Here is a 22,500-nt window from a genome sequence, read left to right on the forward strand (position 1 = left end):
TGTCTCTGTGTGTGTGTCTGTCTGTCTGTCTGTCTGTCTGTCTGTCTGTCTGTCTGTGTGTGTGTGTCTGTGTGTCTGTCTGTCTGTCTGTCTGTCTGTCTGTCTGTCTGTGTGTGTGTCTGTCTGTCTGTCTGTGTGAGTGTGTCTGTCTGTGTGTCTCTGTGTGTGTCTGTCTGCCTGTCTGTTTGTGTGTGTGTCTGTGTGTCTGTCTGTGTGTGTGTCTGTCTGCCTGTCTGTTTGTGTGTGTGTCTGTGTGTCTGTCTGTGTGTGTGTCTGTCTGCCTGTCTGTGTGTGTGTCTGTCTGTCTGTCTGTCTGCCTGTCTGTAATCTAATGTCTTCCTCTCTCTCCCTCTCCAGGCCCTACTTTGAGATGAAAGCCAAATTTTATCTACAACTAGAGGTATGTGACAATTCTACAGCTATAATTTATATAAAGAAATGTACCCTGCGTTCCAAATCACATACTCTTTCTTTTTCCTACACTACATACTAAAGTACAGAAGAGTTTTAGTCTTTTTACTGCACTACATACTAAAGTACAGAAGAGTTTTAGTCTTTTTACTACACTACATACTAAAGTACAGAAGAGTTTTAGTCTTTTTACTACACTACATACTAAAGTACAGAAGAGTTTTAGTCTTTTTACTACACTACATACTAAAGTACAGAAGAGTTTTAGTCTTTTTACTACACTACATACTAAAGTACAGAAGAGTTTTAGGGCCACAGACAGGAGAGAGAGAAAAAAAATCAGATAAGGAAGATTTTTTGTCGAGAAATGTCAAGAATAAAGACAAAGTTAGTGGGGCATTTATGTATTTTCAGCATACTACAATTGACGTGCATGTATTGGGACATCCTACATCCTTTTCTGGAATACTAAATAGTAGGGAAGTATGGGGCTTGGAACTCTGGGTTAGTTTTATTTTACTATACATTCTAGACCCCTCACATCCCATTTGAAGTTGTTTATGTGTGTTAAACATGCACACAGCAAAAAGGGGCATGTTGCTAGCTACGGCGGGCCCCCCCCTTGGTTCACGTACCCTTTGTTTACGTACCAGTTTACAGAGCCTAGGCTGCGTATTGACACCAGGTTTTTTTCAGCTCACACACAGTACTTACAGGTAGCGGATCATGATGAGATATTCACTGATTTTGACAACAAGCGTTCTCAAAAAGGAATACTACACCTTTGACCTCCAACGAGAAAAAAAAAAAAATTTGGCTAGCCATGCCTCGGCTGCAGTGTTAGTTTATCTCCCCTTTTAAGTGGTTTAGAAGTTGAGATTTTTGGTTCAGAATATTGAAAAAAACAAATGGGTTGAGGTTGAGGTTATGTCCATTAAAGATGGGAGAAATATACAGACGCAAACAGACAAGGTTTAGTCAAATAAACACCTAAATGTAAATTTTTTGACCCTAACCCTGAAGCAGACAGTGGATGAACGTCAGTCCAAACTGTCACCATCTATCACCAGTCTGTACTGTTTGCAAAGAATTGTGGCGTTAATACACAGCCTAGGCTCTGTAAACCCCAACATTTACCTGGGGGGCAAAACCCCTTTTTTTTAAAAACAGACATTGTACAGCGTTGTACAAGGTTGTCCACCCAGGTTGTGATCGTGGAAGGTCCTAGATGTCATTTTTGGTGAACAACCTTTTACAACGCTCCATGTCTATAAAATCACTTTGCCACCTGGGTAATTATATAAAAAAATAAACATAACACACACACCCTCCCATTGATTTCCCCCCATTCTCCCCCAGACCCTGAAGCAGACAGTAGACGAGCGTCAGTCTAAGCTGTCCGGAGCTAAAGCAGAGTACAGCGGGGCTCTGAGGCAGCTGGAGCAGATATCAGACGAGATTCACCAGCGCAGACGCAGCGTTGCCATGGGACCCAGGGGGAGGGGGGTGGGCGCCGACGGCAACAGCGTCTCCGAGGACGACATCACCGCGTTCAAAATGGAGTCGGACGGAATTTCCAGTGAGTATATATTAGTAACACGATTTAAAAAAAAAATATTGTAAAAATAATGTAATTGTTATTAAAGGTGAAGTAAGCGGTTTATTTATGTTAATATAAGTGTTAAATCGCTCTTTATTCATACAGTGATCACTTACAGTAATGTACGCATTTCATAAAGCCGATCTCTCAGTCAGCTGCTCTGCATGTAATCGGCAAATTAACTCTGAGAACGCAATAAACCGACACCCGTCTCACTCATGGACTCACTGCCGGTGCACGCCAGAGCAACAGATGGGTGAATGTGTATGCGCCTACAATGGCGGAGCAGGTAAAAATCCTTCCCAATGTCTGTTTTGATGGTTTTTATCATGTTTTATCACACATATGGATCTGAGATGATGCTAGATAACTCGCTGCTTGAAGACCGCAGTGCATTAATGTGGTGACGTAGGGACGAGCGAGGGGACTGCTAACTGCTAGTCACTGACAGGAAGTTAGCTAAAAGAACCATTCCGCTTACAGCACCTTTAAACTTTTTTTTTTTACTTGGATAAATTCAGAAAAAATAACAGTTCTTGGAAAATTTAAAATGATTTATTTATTGATATTATATTTTATTTAATATAAATATTTCTATGTATTTATTTATATTATATTAGTAACACGCTTTTTTTTCGATTCCGGAAAATGTTTTTTGTCAAAATCAGTCAATATCTCCACACGATCACACGCTACATGTCCGTACTGTGTGTGTGTGTGTGTGTGTGTGTGTGTGTGTGTGTGTGTGTGTGTGTGTGTGTGGTGAAATTGGAGTAAACAAAGGGGGCCGACCATAGCTAGCAACATGCCTTTACAGGGTCAACCTAAACCCAAACCCAAACCCTAACCCGCGCACACACAGTACGGAAGTGAAGAGGTGAAGAGGAGACAGACTGTTAGGCAGCGACGCTTAAATCAGTTTATTAGGTTAAGGAAACACACACACACACACTCACACACACACTCTAACACACACACACACACACTCACTCTTACACTATGCAACACACACACACACACACACACACACACACACACACACACACACACACACACACACACACACACACACACACACACACACACACACACACACACACACACATGTTTTCCAATTAGATTTTAACTCATGCAACGTCACATTGTTATAATGCATTTCCTGGCGCCTATATCCCCCACAGTAACCATCACTATCTACATGACCATCTCTGACCCTTATAATTACTTTAACCTAATATAGTATCGCCAATTGTATAGATAGATTGTATAGAGATTATATGGAATACAAGAAGCGAATATAATACATTTTTTTTTTTTTTTTACGATGGAAAAGGGGTAGGATTAAATAAGTGTATACTTCTTCCTGCTCCTTTTCAGGCATATCACATCAATACAGATAATTTGTTTTCTTTTTGTGAAGTCATTTAAACATACATTTTGTTTATTGTATTTTTATGCTTTTCATTTCGTTTTGTATTGTTTTTGATACGTCTGAAAAAAAATAAAAAATTCAATTCAAATTCATCATAATTAAAATTCTTAACTCTCAAACTGCCATTTGAAAACGTAAAAATCTTCTACAATTGATCAATATCCGCTCTAATTTCCGCGCTCTAACCACCACACCTCGAGCATTGTTTTATATGTAGTAGGCAGTTCCCCTGAAGATTTGCACATTTTAGTTTTAGCCATTTTTACACGGCACCTATTACCGCTTGATTTTCATGAGGATTTTGCCAAAAAAATGCATTTTTTGCATCCAGAATCCCTGACTCCACCTTTAAACCATGATAGAAAGCAATAAAATAACGAAAATTAAATATAAAGAAATGTGGCAACACTTTACACTAAGGGTACATTAATAAACTGTTTGTTTATGCTAAGTTGATGCCTATTAAGCATTAAAGGCCTACTTCACCGGTTTGAATATGAAGGTGTATTGAATTCTGAGATCCTATGTAGTATAAATGTGCGAAAAAAATTGAAATCGGTTCATCCTAGCCTGAGAAAAGGCAGAAAGAGTGTTTTTTTTTAACCCTATATTTCTCTTTCTGTGATGTCACGAGAAAGAGAAATATAGGGTTAAAAAAAACACTCTTTCTGCCTTTTCTCAGGCTAGGATCAACCGATTTCAATTTTTTTCGCACATTTATACTACATAGGATCTCAGAATTCAATACACCTTCATATTCAAACCGGTGAAGTAGGCCTTTAAGTAAGTGTTAATGCTTTGTTAACTAAAGCTTAGTTAAGCATACACTAAGCTTAACAGTAGTTAATGCTTAGTTTATGTTTATTAAGGATTTACTAAATATTTATTAACAGTTAGGTAATGATAATACAATCAATTAAAACTCTCTCTCTCTCGTCTGTTTGTTTCGTCAAAAACATGTTTCCAGAATCGCTGTTGTTTAAACATAATTAAAAGTATTAAGAAATATGTTTTTTAAATCAATTAAACACCCCCCCCCTCTCTCTCCCTCTCTCTCCCTCTCCCTCCCTCTCTCTCTCTCTCCCTCCCTCTCTCTCTCTCTCCCTCTCTCTCTCTCCCTCCCTCCCTCCCTCTCCCTCTCCCCCCCCCCCCTCTCTCTCTAGTGGCGTCAGTGTGTTTCGATGAAGACCCTTGTGGCGTTGGAACCGGCATCATTTCAGAGGAAGACTCAGAAACTCGCTCTGTGTGCAGCCTGGGTTCATCTCCTAGCAACAACCACAGCCCCCTGGACCAACTTTCATCATCTTCTGCTTCAAGCCCTTTCACTAGCGCTAGTAGCTCCACCGCTAGCTTCCCATCCTCCAGTACCTCCACCCCTCCCTCCCCCACTCCCTCCTCCTCTGCCCAGGACGGCCCTCTGTCCCTGGGTAGCGTGTCTCTGTCGCGCCCCTGTAGCCTGGATCTCCCCACCACTGTGTCTCTGTCTGATTTCGGGATGATCTCGCCGGTGCTCGGGCCGAGGAGCGAATGCAGTGGAGCGTCTTCACCCGAGTGTGATTTAGAAAGAGGTGGGTGATGGGGGGGGGGAGTGTGTGTGGGGGGTGTGGGGGGGGGGGTGAGTGTGTGTGTGTGTGTGTGTGTGTGTGTGTGTGTGTGTGTGTGTGTGTGTGTGTGTGTGTGTGTGTGTGTGGATGTGTGTGTGTGTGTGTGTGTGTGTGTGTGTGTGTGTGTGTGTGTGTGTGTGTGTGTGTGTGTGTGTATGTGTATGTGTGTGTGTGCTTGTACAACTTTTGGAGAAAGTGAGGACATTTTGGACGGTTCTCAAAGGGCTGTTTGAGGGTTAACACTAGGTTTGAAGGTTCAGGTATGAATTAGGATTATGTTAGGGTTAGTGTAAGGGTTGGGGTTAGGCATTTAGTTTTGATGGTTAGGGTAAGGGGCTAGGGAATGCATTATGTCAATGAATGTCCTCAAAAGTATAGCCGTACAAACATGTATATGTAGTTAACAGGTCATTTGCTTTTTGCAAATTATATATTTGGATTTTGAAGACGTCACTTTAGGCTCTGCAAAAACTCAGATTAAGATGAAATGTTACTATTCTTTTGATATTTTATAGAATACACAATTCATATTATTTGAGGAAATGCTCAGATAAGAAACTGATTAATTAATCAATTATTAGCCGAATGTACTGTAGATATAAAGCCAATTAACATACACTCGCATAAAAAAAGGAAGGACAAATTTTGAATTGGTCTCGAAAAGCTGTACACAGGTCCAGCCAGATATGTGCAGAATACTTTAGCTGTTACACATGGGAGGAAGACAAAGAAAAGAAAAGAGAAAGAGCGAGAGAGAAAGAGGGAAGTGGGATGGAGGGAGGGGGAGAGAGAGAGAGAGAGAAAGAAAGAAAGAGAGATGGAGAGAGAGAGAGAAAGAGAGAAAGAAAGAAAGAAAGAGAGATGGAGAGAGAGAGATGGAGAGAGAGAGAGAGAGAAAAAGAGAAAGAGAAAGAGGGAAGTGAGATGGAGTGTGTGTGAGAATCTATTCTGGGTCAGATGCCCGGCTCACACCTGCTTCACCACAGCAGCACATTAGTCACAGAGACACCTGGAGAGAGGAAATAGTTCACTGTGTCTGTGTGTGTGTCTGTGTGTGTGTCTGTGTGTGTGTTTGTCTATGTGTGTCTGTGTGTGTGTGTCTACGTGTGTGTAATTGTAACTAACTTGTCATTGTGTAAGTGTGTGTGTGTGTGTGTGTGTGTGTCTGCCTGCCTGCCTGCCTGCCTGTGTGCGTGCGTGCGTGTGTTTGTGTGTGTGTGTATGTCTGCCTGCATGCGTGTGTTTGTGTGTGTGTATGTACATTACAACAAGTATTAAGAAAAGACAAAGTAAAGACAAAAAATATCACCGAATCTTAAACATTAAGAAGAGAGAAACTAGAACAAAACAATGGATGAAAGAAAAGCTGGGTGAACTTTTAGTCTTGGTTTCAGGTTTTATGGTGTTTCAATGTGGTATAATTTGTATTTTTTAAAGCTCTGTTTAAAGTGTTTTCTATTGAATAATTAAAAGGTGGAGTCAGCGAATATGGAGCAAGCTTTATGTCAAAATAATTTCTGTCAAAATCAGTGAATTTCTCCTTATGTGTGTGCTGCAAAAAAACAGTGTTAATACACAGCCTAGGCTCTGTAGACGGGCATGGTGCTAGGTAAGTTCGGCCCCCTTTGTTTTACATACCAGTTAACAGAGCATGCAGACACTACTAACAGGTAGCGGATCATGAGGAGATATTCACTGATTTTGGCCAAATACATTTTTTGACAACAAGCGTTCTCCAGAATCACTGACTGCACCTTTTAATGCCCATCATGAAAAAAATTAAATAAAATTAACCATTAAACCTGCAGTGTGTAGAATTTTGGGTTTTATTTCCTAGCAGATTTTGTAGAAAGTAATTATAATATTCATAAGTACATTTAATTTAGTGCATAATAGCTGAATTTTTTTTCCCCCTTAGAAAGGGTCTCATATATGTCCATATTTCTGCATATTTTGGAATATATCTTGTCACCGCCATTTTGGAAGTGTCACAGTTGGAATGTCATCAGGTGCATTGTTTAAAATTTAGAATTGTTCTTGTCCTTGAAGGCCACTGTAACTGTTATTATTCGAAAGGGGTGGGGTTTGATTTTTTGATTTGATTTATTAGGATCCCCATTAGCAACACACCGGAGTGAGAGCTAGTCTTCCTGGGGTCCGAAACATACAATATAGACAACAGACAATCACTTGTTTGACATTATGTCAAACCGAAATAGACAAATAATAACAACAATATTACACAACACTATGATTTAAAAACATCATAATTACAAATATAACAAAAGAAAATAAAATACCCAGGGAGCGTTGCATTCTAGAACTTTGTTGAACTTTCTTGATGATGTCATATTACACACTGCACCTTTAAAGGGGTATTATTTCAAACATTATTCTGGATTCTGAAGAAAGCTTGTTGTCTAAATATTTCAGCACAAACAAACAAAATGACAGGTAGCGGATTGTGAGGAGATATTCACTAATTTTGGCAACAACAAAAAAAACAATTCGACAACAATTTCTCCAGAATCACTGACTTCACCTTTAATGCCATTTATAAAAATAATAATAATAATAATAATAATAACGAACCATTCTCTAACTTTCAACAGGTGATCGGGCAGAAGGTGCGGAGAGTGATTTGGACAACGCAATTTCCACAAGCACAAGCACAACCAATATCCCCTCAAACACAACCAACAACACAGCCAACAATAGTAGCAACGATAGCACTAGTAGCGATAGCATTAGCAACGATAGCACTAGTAGCAATAGCATTAGCAACGATAGCACTAGTAGCAATAGCACTAGTAGCAACGTTAGCATTTTACCTCCTAGCACCAAAAGGAGCTTCAGTCTTGAAAGTCGCTTCAGCTTCTTAAATCTTCGGCGTCCGCGATCAGACAAAAGCACAGAGAAACCCGGGACGGCTGTGGTGTTACTGAAAGGAGTATGAGGAACCTTTTTTGGCATTTATTTTTTGGCATTTTCAAGCTTTTTAGTACAGAGTTTAAATGGGTAGAGAGAGAGAGAGAGGGGGGATGACCTGCAGTAAAGGTCCACAGGTCGGAATTGAACACGCGACCACTGCAACGAAGGCCGGAGCCGATATGGTACGCGCTCTATCCACTACGCCACCGGAGCACCCCATGTGAGGACCTTTTAAGAAGAATTTATTGTTACGAGTTTTTTTTTGGGTGTGTTATTTTTTAAGCTTTTTTTATTAGTTTTGGAGAGATAGAGATGAAATGTGTCAGAGAGGGGAGAGACATGCAGAGAACGACCCGGGCTGGATTCTAACCCGGGTCTGCTGTGAAGAGGACTGAGACTCTTATGTGGGGAGGGGGCTTAAACCACTACACCACAAGCGCCCCACATTGGATGGATTTTGAACTCTGAGTTGAACTCTATGAGAAACTGTCATGAGCGAATGTGTATAAGCTAATGGACACAAACTGCACTCCCATTTTCAAAAACGTGACACGGACAAAGAAGACTGTCTTTAGTTGTGTGTACAGCTCTGGAAAAATTTAAGAGACCATTCTGGATTTTTCTTCAATCTTCATCTCTACATTACTTAATGGAAATGCTCTTTATTGACAATATTTTTGGGGGGAATTTGGTAGAAATGTTGTCAGTAGTTTATAGAATAAAACCAAAATGTTCATTCTACTCAAACATACTGTATGCCTCTAGTCTAAATAGTAAAACAAGACACACTGAACATTTGGAGTGGTCTCTTAATGTTTTCCAGATCTGTATATGAAGTTTTGCTGTATATGTTTGCCAGCGTTGTTACCCACACATTTCGCTCACAAAGGACATTGCACCTTAGGACTACTATGCCTGAAGAAATTTAAAAAACACTGTTAAAGGTGGGGTAAGAAAGAAAACAAAAAAACAAAACGATTCTCTGTTCTTATTGGCTGTTGGGACTGTCAGCTGTTCAAATCTCTATCCCAACTGCTATTTTCTCCCCAAATTCTCCACCTCAGCTTTAAGTTTAAAAATGTGTCGGTGAAAAAACATACTTAAATTTTTTATTTAAAGGTGAAGTAAGTGATATGGGTTGCGTTCCGAATTGCATACTCTTTCTTTTTTCTATTCTACATACTACATCCTACGATAAAAAGAATCTAGTTAGGATGCAGTAGGCATACTATTGGGACATACTTTACTCTCTTATTTCATCAAAACATTGCGCCTTGAGCTTGCCTCTTGCTTTTATATCCGTCGCATCCCCGTTTGTTTTCATATGGAGGCTTCGTCGATGTTACGTCACTTCACGTGCGCACTGGATTGTGGGTCAGAATCGCCCAAATAGGATGCACTTTTCAACACTAACAATCTTGGCCGCATGAAGTAAGACATCCGGGTACTTCTAACCATCCTAAATCTGGCCATAAGAATCGGGACATCCTAAATCTTTTTTCTACATACTATATAGTAGAAAGTATGCGATTCGGAACGCAACCATGGTCTTTTAAGCTAACTTCCTGTCAGTGACTAGCAGTTAGCAGTCCCCTCCCTCGTCCCTACGTCACCACCACATGAACGCGCATTGCTATAGAAATATAGAGTGATTTAACATGTATATTAGCATAAAAAATATCACTTACTACTCCTTTAAAAAAAAAAAAAATCCTGACAATTGAAAAAAAATTACATACAAAAAAATAAGTGTGTTTGTGTGTGAATAGCTTTTTACTTGGCGACCATGTTAAAAAGCGCTCCGTCTATTCAATTATTTGTCTAGCTGTTTATGAAAGTTGATAATTATTAACTTGTTTGTTTCAAGGCACTGGACATGCTGTAAACAATACAGAGGAGATGTTCTGTTGACTTCAACAATTAAAAGAATTCAAGTCACTTGTGGAAATAAATAAATGGTGATACCTGACTGGTTTGCGTTTTTTATATATAGTGGGCGTCCTGGGGAAATGCACCTGTTGGAAGACCAAGAAGAAGAAGTACTATAGAGTAAATAACTAAATACATCTTCACCTCATCACTTGATATTGTGGGAAAGACTTGAGGCAGTGGTGGATGATGCCATCTTTAGTAACTATAGCTTCTTGTCCTTGAAGGCCACCGTAGCTTCTGTAAATTCTCTAAACAGGTAGGGTTAGCAAGGGAGCGCTGCAATCTAGATTTTTCACCACTAGATGACGCGAAAAATACTCTGATATTACAGCACATGCACCCTAAACTGGTATGTTGCTAGCTACGGTGGGCCCCCCTTTGTTTAAATGCTTGTTTACAGAGCCTAGGCTGTGTAAAAACGCCAGTATTTTTTCAGCACACGCACAGTACGGACAGGTAGTGGATCATGAGGAGATATTCACTGATTTTGACAACAAGCGTTTTCCAGAATCACTGACTCCACCTTTACAGCCCCCCCCTCCCTCCATTCCTAAATAAATAAATCAAAGACACACACACACACACACACAGAGGCAGAGATAGATTTTATGTATTCAGAATTCGAACACATCCGTCCAACTCAACATTTAGTGCAAGTTCTGCAAACATTACATCACCATCCATACAACAGGTCGCTGCCAGATTGTCCTGCTGCATATTTAAATTAAAAAAACTGAACAGAAATATAATGGCAAAGTCATCACAAAAATAACAATAAAATTAACAATAATAATGATTTTATCAACAGAAGTGCTTGGTTGGCAATGGATATTTAAAGCTATATTTCACTCTTAAAAAGGTGCTCTGAGGAATTTTTATTTTGTGTTAATTCTTGCGCCCCCCTTTGGACAAAAGCAGTAGTGTTTTTACTACGCCAGCTGTTGTTCCTGGGTGAGCGTATACCCATGACAAAGGCATTAAAGGCCTACTTCACCGGTTTGAATATGAAGGTGTATTGAATTCTGAGATCCTATGTAGTATAAATGTGCAAAAAAAATTAAAATCGGTTCATCCTAGCCTGAGAAAAGGCAGAAAGAGTGTTTTTTTTAACCCTATATTTCTCTTTCTCGTGACATCACAGAAAGAGAAATATAGGGTTAAAAAAAACGTACTTTGTAAATATTACTGTGATGTCACAGTAAATGACATCACAGTAATATTTACAAAGAAAGTTTATAAAAACCTATATAAAAATGGCATTCTATGTGGAATTTTTTAATATTTCTGAAACAGTCCCATTTTTTTCTCTGATGATCATGAATGACATGTCACAGCAAACGAGACCATCAGTGCAAAGAATGCTTTTTTAAAATAGTTTTTCTTAATGCCTTTGTCAAGGGTATATGCTCACCCAGGAACAACAGCTGGCGTAGTAAAAACACTACCGCTTTGGTCAAAAAGGGGGTGCTAGAATGAACACAAACTGAAAGTTCCTCGGAGCACCTTTAACAGTAATTATTATGGTTGAATATTGTAAGCATTGTACTATGAAGCAGGTCAAATGTATTACAGTACCAGATGTATTACATCGTTTGGGAAAAGAAAATTAAAGTAATATGGCAACATTTCATATTAAAAAAATAATAATTAACTAGAGGTCCATTTAATAGCTTGGCTGTGTTCGAAAAAGCCCTGCTAACGTCCTACTCATACTAAAAGCCCTACTAACGTCCTACTCATACTAATTTTGACGTCAATTTGAGTATGTTGTGGTTGTGTATGCGAATTTGTGTAGGCGAGAAATGCCCGTATGAGTACTAACTTCCGGGAAGATTTTGTGTATGGATCGATAGGTTACTTTTTCCACTCAACCGCCCCACAATGCACTGTGTCTTTTCAAACAACTGAAGTTTTTTTTTTATTATTCATTATTGCTTCTGTATACTTCAGTGTAAATGGTCCGACAAACCTCGCATACACAATGGATAGTTAAGTAGACAGTATGGAGTATATACATGTTGAGTATGTAGGAGGAAGGACGTTAGTAGGGCTTTTCGAACAGTCATAGTCATGCATCTTTCAATGGCCTCTTGCAGTCTTCATGTGTTTGCTAAGTTGCAATGGATTCACTGTCATTACTTGGCTGCAACCATGACAACAAGCTAGTGGTGGCTGCTATTACATCTACGGTGCCAAACCATCTCTACCATTGTGTCCTTGAGCAAGACACTTAACCCCCAAAACTGCTCCAGGGGCGCTGTACTATGGCTGACCCTGCGCTCTGACCCCCTCTGGAGTGTGTCTGTCTGTCTGTCTGTCTGTCTGTCTGTCTGTCTGTCTGTCTGTCTGTACTATGGCTGACCCTGCACTCTGACCCCCTCTGGAGTGTGTCTGTCTGTCTATCTGTCTGTCTGTGTGTCTGTACTATGGCTGACCCTGCGCTCTGACCCCCTCTGGAGTGTGGGAACTTGAGAGGGGAGATGAGAAAGGACTAATTTCAATGTGCCTCGTGTACATTGACCAATAAAGAACACTTAACTTAACCATTTGCTTATGAAGACCACAAGATACGCTTGGAAAAAGCTCGTTACTGGACTTGTAAATTAATATCATTTATCAAACGTTTCTCCCCATTTGAAAAGTGAATTTTCAACTGCAAAAGTTAATTCAAAGGTGCTCCGAGGAACTTTCATTTTGTGTTAATTCTAGCGCCCCCTTTGGACAAAAGCGGTAGTGTTTTTACTATGCCAGCTGTTGTTCCTGGGTGAGCGTATACCCATGACAAAAGGCATTAAGAAAAACTATATAAAAATAGCATTCTTTGCACTGATGGTCTCGTTTGCTGTTACATGTAATTTATGATCATCAGAGGAGAAATTAGACTGTTTAAAAAATATATAAAAGTTCCTCGTAGCACCTTTTAATCTAATCACAAAACAGCACGGTTCTATATTCAAGCAGCAAAATGAAAATACAATTCATTGACTTCCACCGACCTTGTGTTTGAAAGTCAATTGGTGCATTGACTCAAAATTCTTGCACACACTGAATTACTGTAAGTGGGAGATTGGCTGATACAAACATGAGCCTCTTATGTTGATTAAAACACACAACACTCAACCGACCTTCAGCTAGCCAATGTCGTTGCTAAGGAGTTTGTCATGTGGCCGCTTAAGCTTTGCTAGAGTTGTAGATATAAAATGCACAGAATAAAAATGTGCAACTAAGAAAAATTTGAATATCATGGAAAAGTAATTATTTTCAAATATTCTACATTCATTAAACATAAAGGGAAATATTTTAAGCTTTTTTTTTTAGGTTTAATTCTGACATTTAAACCTGCAGTGTGTAGAATTTTGGGTTTTATTTCCTTGCAGATTTTGTAGAAAGTAATTATAATATCCATAAGTACATTTAATTTAGTGCATAATAGCTGAAAAAAACGTTTTGAATTATAATTTTTTCCCTTAGAAAGGGTCTCATATATGTCCATATTTCTGCATATTTTGGACCAAGGCCTAGTGCCGCCATCTTGAAAGTGTCATAGTTGGAATGTCTCAATAATGTTTAATGTTTCATAGGACTAATAAAAAAAAAAGATTTATGAAACAGAAATGTCGAGCTTATAAAACGGATGATATCAATGAATAAACATACTTTTCAAAAGGTCGACATTTCTTTATTAAAGATGCTTTTTTGTGATTACTATTCTTATATTTATAATTCTAATATTTTGAGATATTTTGTGGATTTTTATGGGCTGGTAGACGTTAACAAAATTTAAACTTAAAATATTTTCATTTTTAGTTTTTTGTGTAATAAATGTAGAATATAACATAGGTTCACTTTTTTATTTAAATTATGGGAGGGAGAAAAAACTAATTTTCCACAATATTCTAATTTTGCTAGATGCACATTTTAGCGTTGACATTTTGCACAAGGCAGAACTGCAGATTGTAGTCGTAACCCAGGTAACCGAGGAAATTAATAACTGTTTGAACTGCTTGTGTGTGAATTACCAGAGACACATATTCATTTCTATACATTGTGTTTGACAATAAACAAGATTAGAAATGTTTTTAAAAAGTGCAGATATATTAAAAAAAAAAAAAAGGTAAACCGAGGATGTGTGTTTTACTTGGCGATACATTTACATTTTTACCTGCAGTAGGTGGATGACAATCAAGCTTTTCACACACACACACACACACAGAAGGACAGACAGACAGACAGACAGACACACACACACACACACACACACACAGACAGACAGACAGACAGACAGACAGACAGACAGACAGACAGACAGACAGACAGACAGACAGACAGACAGACAGACAGACAGACAGACACACACAGACAGACAGACAGACAGACACACACACACACACGGTATCAAGCAGTGCTGACGTGACATCATTCAACTGCTCCTGAGAAGTTCAAAACAACCTCCATGGTCATTTAAGAAAAGCAAAAAGAATTCTTCTTCATACGGACACATTTCACTCTATTGGCAAAAAAGCTGGTAAACTAACTGATCTCCAGGTCTGTATTATAACTAAAGAAATCTACAACTGAAGGTTCATTTAGTGGATAACATCTGTCTTTTAAAGGTGCACTGTGTAGTTTTAGAGGAGAGGGGGGATTTGTTTACATTAACAGAGCCTGCAGTTAGTTTACAAAACATATTTTCTCCACTCTGAATAATTCTATCATCATAAATCAAAACTAAATTATGTTGAGGTGCATGGAACTAAATGTGAGACTAGAATATCTTTGTAAACCAAACTGCGGGCCCTGCTGCTGTAAACAACAACAACAGTGAAACAGTAACTTTTCAGGAAGCTTTCTAACTCCAAACAGTGTTCCAGGGATCACATTTTCCCCATGTTTTTATTCAGTTATGAGAATATACCTTAGAAAATGTTTCACTTCTCTGACACACCCAAAGTTAGATAGTGCACCTTTAAACAATTAAGTTTCGTCTATGTAGTCAAGATCATTGCTTTAATAATTTGAGTATTTCTAACTTTTTAATGTCTAATTTAATTGCATAACTATTACTGTGTGTTGGCTGTTGTGAAAGTGTATTTCGTTCTGTCTGTTGATGGGTTTCATTCCATACTGAAGTTCATCTTGAAGTTCCATTTTGAAGTCAGAGCCCGAAATAAGTCCTTTAACGTTAGCGAAAGTTTCAGCAAGCGTTTAGTTCGAGGCTGCAAAGTGACATTTTCGGCCCCTTGTCTGTATTATTGAGAGCCTTCAAGACGCCACCACATTCAAAATACAGTCCGGGACATCCCATAACACCTCTATACCGACCCCTACCCCCCTCTTTCCTACCCCCTAGCTATGTCTGTCTGTCTGTCTTTCTGTCCCTTTCCCACGTTACCATTAACACACACACATTCATACACCGATAGCAGCAGGCTAACTATCGACATTCACACGAGGCAAGGTGGGTGAAGTGTCTTGCCCGAGGACACAACAACCATGAGACAAGTGGCAGGGCAGGGGATCGAACCGCCAACCCTTTGATTATTGGCCGACCCGCTCCTACCACCTGAGCCACAGTCGCCCCCATAAGTCTTTATTGGAGCTGGGAGACCTTGAGTGTGGTGGTGCTTCCAAAATCCAGGAAGAAGGGCCCCTCCTGTTTGGCCAGGAAGGTGGTCGGGATAACGTTGTAGATTCCGGCCGGGACGTGGTCCGCTTCCATGTAGCAGAATCCACATCTGGGGAAGAAGAGAGGGAGAGATAGAGAGAGAGAGAGAGAGATATATATATAGAGAGATATATATATATATATAGAGAGATAGAGATAGAGATAGAGAGAGAGAGAGAGAGAGAGAGAGAGAGAGAAATGGTTTTAGGCAATGCATATATATTTCAGCCTCTATAATACTAAAGGTTGCAGTGTAACAGTTTCACTGGGGAAGAATGAAAACACCCATAGATGGACATGTGTTTGACTGCTGTTGCGGTGATAATCTGTCTATTTGTAGATGTTAACACACCTGATACACCCCACACAGAGATATAAAGCGCTGTACTATGCACTTATAAAATAGAATAAAATCTAAATGTGGAGAATAAACTGGGAAGTATTCAGTCATTACCTGTAATCTCCACTGGTTCTCTTCTGCAAAGCTCCTGGGCCAGGATCGGCCACCGTCGACACCGTCAACATCTCAAAGCCCACGCTGTACTGCCTGTACAGACAGACAGACAGACAGACAGAGAGACAGACACACACACACACACACACACACACACACACACAGACAGACAGACAGACAGACAGACAGACAGACAGACAGACAGACAGACAGACACAGAAAACCACGGAAAGGAAGGGGATAAATATCGACTTCAAAAGAAAAAGCATTTTATTTTGGCAAATGTCGTCATCATCTGATATGAAAAGGTCCCGATGTCGCTCTAACAGATAATTATACATTTTATTTGTTTAGCACCTTTGAAAACATGGTAACAACGTTTTGTACAGAGCAGATACAAATGTATGTAAAAAATCAAGCAAAGTTATAATGTCAAAATCCTGTGATTTAAAAGGCAAATGTCTTCAAATTCAGATATTAAAAATGCTCAAATGTCGGCCTAACATATCAGTGAACCAGCATTATCTGACCTGGATCCTCTGAGTTCCACCAGCAGCGGTCCGGAGCGTTCCATGTTGATCTGATAGATGGGGTTGTGTTTGTACGAATCTTTATTGTTCCCACAACCGCCGGCACTGGGGCCCTTCCACTGGCCGTTAATCTAGAGAGAGAGAGACAGACAGACAGACAAAACAGACAGACAGACACACACACACACACACACACACACACACACACACACAGAGACACACACGAGACAACAGACAAACACACATTCACACATTCAATTTAAAACACAACTAATTTAAAGGCATAATAGGCCATTCTGGAGAATGCTTGCTGTCAAAATAATGTACCATATTTTCCGCACTATAAGCCGCACTGGACTATAAGCTGCAGGTGTTTTAATGTTTAATTACCATATGTAAGAGTTCGTGCACAGAGGGGATTGTCGGGAAAGAGATGGCTGCTTGAGGAAGCTCCCATTTATTAACATTTCAACAAACAAGTTGCATATTTGCATAACGTATTCAAGTTTTATCATTTAGTGCAATAGTAGCTACTAGGGATGGGCACGAGTGTTTTCACTACTCGTGTGATCGCTTGCATTCCTCGAGGATCAATCGATTCCTCGTTAAACTTTTTTCTATTTTTAGAACACAACGCATCTGTCTACAGAACAACGGTTGACCGCAATAAAGCGCTCAATGCTTATTGCCAAACAGTCACAGTTGCCATATGATAAAGGATTTTTTTCCACAAGTTTAAAACACATTTTCCTCACTGAAAGTAAATAAATAGACGGGCCACAATCTAAACCGATCGAGTAGGTCTGCGATGGGGAGAAAAAAAAGAGAAAAAAAGCATGGGCTGTAGTTGTAACAAAAAATATCCTAAGTCACCATTTAAAATAAGAAGGGCAGCAGATAATATAAAATGATTGTCATACAATTTAAAAACATATAAATAACTCATCAAAGCTGATAGTTGTAAGCCTATATCCAACCGCGTAATGCTCACTCCGTGTCCATGAATAATTACCGCGACTAATTCCTCATTAACGGAACGTTACACCGGTCGGTTTTTGAATCTTATCCCCATATTCCCTATTGAAGGCTTCTTAACTGTTGTTGGCTCAGAGCGAATGTGCCTGAAGTAAGCCTTGCTTCTTCTTTTCTTTCCAAGCGGAGAGCACCTTGCATGCTCACCTGGAGTCTACTCATTACTAACTGAGAGTAACAGGTGTCATCTCCCCTTTTTATAAACGTAACTTTATCATCTGCTTTGAAATAATTGGACAGTTGTATTCCTGAAAATGTTCTGGAGAAGAAAGGAGAGACCGTGTTCAGCTCCGCGGTGCTGTGGAGAACACAGGCTGCGCTGCCATGACACGGAGGTGGCAGTTATTTGCAGTTGCTTTTTGACACAACGCTCAGTTTATTGCACTTAAACTTTATTTTATCCGTTTTGTACACTATATAACATTTTAAAATAGGGGCAGCCGCGGCCCGCCGGCCTAAAGGCTACAAACACTAAAAAAAAAAAAGTCGCGGCTTATAGTCTGAAAAAAACGGTATTCTCAAAATCAGTGAACATCTCCTCTCAATGCTTTTATGTGTAAACAACATAATAGAATAATCTGAATGAATAAACATGTATGTTAACATCCTGCGTGGGGAGCGATAATACCTTAGAATGCTATAATGAAAACTAGGGCATAGGTTTATGTTAAAGGCCTACTTCCCCGGTGGAAATATGAAGGTGTATTGAACTCTGAGATCCTGTGTAGTATAAATGTGCAAAAATGTCAGAAATGGGTTCATCCTAGCCTGAGAAAAGGCAGAAAGAGTGTTTTATGGTCTCACTGTCTATAACCCTACATTTTCCTACTTGTGACATCACACATGGTAAAATGTAAGGTTAGGATTAACAGGACAGCTGGGCCAAGGGAAGACTGAGGGAAGACTGAGGGAAGGAAAACCTCATTCATTATATTATAACAGTGATTTTATAATGATAGAACGCCGGTTCCGTATGGGTGAAGTATTCCTTTAACTATAAAACATATCAAGATTCAAGATTCAAGATTCAAGATACTTTATTTTGTCATTGTGCCAAAACAACAACATTTTGTTTACAGTTATACCCCACCAAGAGACATTGAGTGACAGTAAACAAACATGGGAGACGGGGGGGGATACACTGAAGAGTCGGCAGCGTGCGCTATAGCTATTGACTTGTGCCTGGCTGTGGGGATAACTTACCCGTTTGGTTTGGGTGAAGGGATTCGGGATCTTGGAGAAGTTGAATTTGCATCCGGAGTAAACCTGTAGAAAGGAACGAAAAAACGTATTGTTATTGTTGTTTAAATCAGAGCGAGAACATAATTGAGATAAATATGAATTAAAGCTACAGTGCGTAAACTTTTCCATATTAAATGAATGTCAGTTACATTCAAGCCACACAGCCAAATGAGTTGACACAAAGTTGATTAAGCCTATTATCAGCTCCACAAAACTCTCTCTGTATTTCTCAGTATGGCAGCGTTTACAACCCCCCTCCCCCCTGGACACTGGTGCGTGACTTATCTTGATTTTAGTGTTAATGTTGCAACTAACTGTCTACTTCTGTCTTTCAAGAAAAAACTTAAGTTGCTCATTTTGTTAACAGAGCTTTTGTAAGGGCAAAGTTTGACATGTTTTCCAAGATGGCGGATATCTCAATTTGAAACAAAGAGATTAATTTATTCATGACTTTGGGCGCTTTTATATCAGCGCTGCTCTAGTGGAAAGAACAACAGAAAAATATACTTTCATGTTTCCTGCTCTGATCTACGGTGTAAACTCAGTGAACAAAAGGGAGAGAGGGAGATGGATGGATGCATGGATGGATGGATGGATAGATAGATAGATAGATAGATGGAGAGAGAGAGCTTGCAGTGGTTGCAGAAGTTTAGATGCTGTCTCACATGCACACACACACACACACACACACACACACACACACACACACACACACACACACACACACACACACACACACACACACACACACACACACACACACACACACACACACACACACACACACACACACACACACACAGTATATTTTATTATTTCTTAGTGAATACAGTAGAAACGTTTCCCCAAAGTCTGTACGCTGCAGTTTGCAAGAGGAGTCCATGAATTATAAATGACCCACTTAAATATATGTGGGTCACACGTGCTCTCACACACACACACACACACACACACACACACACACACACACACACACACACACACACACACACACACACACACACACACACACACACACACACACACACACACAGTTGGAGAGCTAAAGCGTTTTTTTTTTTTAGTTTACTTCAAACCCTTTCCGACCCTAAGAAAACGTATCAAATTCAAAAATCTAAACTTTCAAATATTACCACTATTTTCATATATACCTTTGGAAAAAGGAAAGTCGTATTAACAAAACATATGCTACCAACTACATATAATGTACACACACACACACACACACAGACAGAAGGACAGACACAGACACACACACACACACACACAGACAGACAGACACAGACAGAAGGACAGACACACACTTACCTTAAAATAACTAAAAATCTTTGCAGGGCCAATATTTCAAAGTGTATATAAAGTTAGATATCAACCCTGTGTAGTGTAGTTGATGGTGTCACACACACACACACACACACACACACACACGCACACACACGCACACACACACACACGCACACGCACACGCACACACACAACAAATACCAACCCTCAAAGTGTAGTTGATTGTGTTCTGTTTCTCGTACTGCGACACCACCAGTGTGAAGGTGTGTGTGCCCGCGCCGGTCACTTTCATCTTGGTCAGGTAGTGCGGGCTGTTGATACGGATACCGTCGATGTAAGGAGGGGGGTCCGCTGTATAGGGGGACAGGGGGAAAAGGGTTAGGGTGGTCCGTGTGTGTGTGTGTGTGTGTGTGTGTGTGAGTGAGTGAGTGAGTGAGTGAGTGAGAGAGAGAGAGAGAGTGTCTGTCTGTCTGTCTGTCTGTCTGTCTGTCTGTCTGTCTTCTAATGTCTAATCTTGATTATTATTATAGGGGTATTTCATGCCCCTGTAAAGCACTTTGAATGGCCTTGTGTCTGAATTGTGCTATAGAAATAAACCTGCCTTGCCTTGCCCTCCAACTCCTGCTACCAATTATATACAGAACAAATCCCACAGCTCAAAAAACAGAAAACAGAAACACTCTTCTAATGCGCCTGTTGAAGTCTTACCCGGGTAGTAAACTTTCTTCCCGTCCGTCTTGTAAACAACCATGGTGATGAACTCTCGGTTTTGTGCAAAATCATCCTGGACAAAATAAAACAGTGTATGATATTTAGACACACGTCACGTTTTACACTATCACAACACAGCATTACTGGTATTTACTTTTGAATGAGGCACAAGAAGACTTTCCCTATGTTCCAATACCCATACTTCCACACTATTTAGTATGCCAGAAAAAGATTTAGGGTGTCCCAATACATGCACGTCAATTGTAGTATGCTGAAAATACAGATGCCCCACTAACTCCAATAGCATTTTAGATAATTAGACAGACGTGACGTTTTACACTATCACATCTGGGGGGGACCTCAAATACTTCACACCTTACTTTATTGTTACCATGTAAACATCTGGTCAACGATCAAACTCCTTCGTGAATTTTCTCTACTTATGACATCTATTGCAGCATGTCCGTCCTGGGAGAGGGATCCCTTACTCTGTCCACTCTCCCTGAGATTTCTTCAAAAACATTTTTAATCCAGGTAAAGGGTTTTTTACTGGGAGTTTTTTCTCAGCCGAGCTAAGGGTGTAAGGGCAGAGTGTCATATTGTATGGAATGTAAAGCCCACTGAGGGAAATGTCTATTTGTGATATTGGGCTATACAAATACAAATGATTTGATTTGATTTGATTTGATTTGATACTTGACAATTCTACGTTTCGTTGGAAGGAGCCCGATTCGACTAACAATCTCACAGTTGAATTGTCGCAAAATTTGTTATGAAACAAAGATCGTTTTATCTGAGTTATATGGTGGGTTCTGATTGTCTGATTTGACATGGAATCGCATCCCCCCAATAAATCATGATACACTTTTTATTGTGGTATAAATTTCAACATATTTTACTGTTAATTTTTTTTTGAAAATAACTCATGAGCGCTCTCACACACACGCACATGCACTCAAACTCTCTCACACACACACCCCCCCCGCCCACACACACGCAATAACACACACACAATCACACTCAATAACACACACACACACACACACTCTCTCTCATTCTCACACACACGCAATAACACACACACAACAACACACACACACTCTCTCTCATTCTCACACACACACACAGCTTAGTCATGTTGTACCTTGTCTGTGATGTGTTTGGTAGGCAGCACACACACACACACACACACACACACACACACACACACACACACACACACACACACACACACACACACACACACACACACACACACACACACACACACACACACACACACACACACACACACACACACACACACACACACACACACACACACACACACACACACACACACCTTGTCTGTGATGTGTCTGGTGAGCAGCACCCTCTCACACATACACACAAACAAACATACCCACCCACACACACACACCTTCCACACACACCCCCCCTCACACACACACACTCACACTACACCCCCCCCACACACACACACTACACCCCCCCCCCTCACACACACTCACACTACACCCCCCCCCCCCACACACACACACACACTACACCCCCCCCTACACACACACACACTCACACTACACCCCCCACACACACACACACTACACCCCCCCCCCAACCACACACACACACACACACACCTTGTACCTTGTCTGTGATGTGTCTGGTTAGC

The 22,500-nt window shown here is 40.1% G+C and overlaps 3 protein-coding genes across 6 annotated transcripts in view; 1 reads left to right on the forward strand and 2 right to left on the reverse strand.

Moving 5' to 3' along the window:
- The window catches only part of sh3bp5b (SH3-domain binding protein 5b (BTK-associated)), a 30,419-nt gene extending 22,398 nt beyond the window's left edge, over positions 1 to 8,021 (forward strand). Inside the window, exons 6-9 of the mRNA XM_080040138.1 lie at positions 358 to 400; positions 1,771 to 1,990; positions 4,607 to 5,011; positions 7,660 to 8,021. Of these exons, the coding sequence (XP_079896264.1) occupies positions 358 to 400; positions 1,771 to 1,990; positions 4,607 to 5,011; positions 7,660 to 8,003 (1,012 nt within the window). The 3' untranslated portion in view covers positions 8,004 to 8,021. The remainder of the gene's footprint in view (positions 1 to 357; positions 401 to 1,770; positions 1,991 to 4,606; positions 5,012 to 7,659) is intronic.
- LOC307260013 (uncharacterized protein) overlaps positions 1 to 22,500 on the reverse strand; it is a 491,510-nt gene that overhangs the window by 350,304 nt on the left and 118,706 nt on the right. The window lies entirely within an intron of this gene.
- capn7 (calpain 7) overlaps positions 10,532 to 22,500 on the reverse strand; it is a 26,833-nt gene continuing 14,864 nt past the window's right edge. For both annotated transcript variants that reach the window (XM_080039789.1, XM_080039790.1), the window contains 7 exons: positions 22,476 to 22,500; positions 20,826 to 20,901; positions 20,323 to 20,468; positions 18,795 to 18,857; positions 16,560 to 16,690; positions 16,030 to 16,122; positions 10,532 to 15,645 (listed from right to left, as the gene is read on the reverse strand). The exon at positions 22,476 to 22,500 is cut by the window's right edge and continues 111 nt beyond it. In XM_080039789.1, coding sequence (XP_079895915.1) covers positions 15,501 to 15,645; positions 16,030 to 16,122; positions 16,560 to 16,690; positions 18,795 to 18,857; positions 20,323 to 20,468; positions 20,826 to 20,901; positions 22,476 to 22,500 — 679 coding nt within the window. In that variant the 3' untranslated portion in view covers positions 10,532 to 15,500. The remainder of the gene's footprint in view (positions 15,646 to 16,029; positions 16,123 to 16,559; positions 16,691 to 18,794; positions 18,858 to 20,322; positions 20,469 to 20,825; positions 20,902 to 22,475) is intronic.

The sequence above is a fragment of the Ammodytes marinus genome (genome assembly GCF_949987685.1).
Source record: "Ammodytes marinus genome assembly, chromosome: 13".
NCBI classification, from domain to species: domain Eukaryota; kingdom Metazoa; phylum Chordata; class Actinopteri; order Uranoscopiformes; family Ammodytidae; genus Ammodytes; species Ammodytes marinus.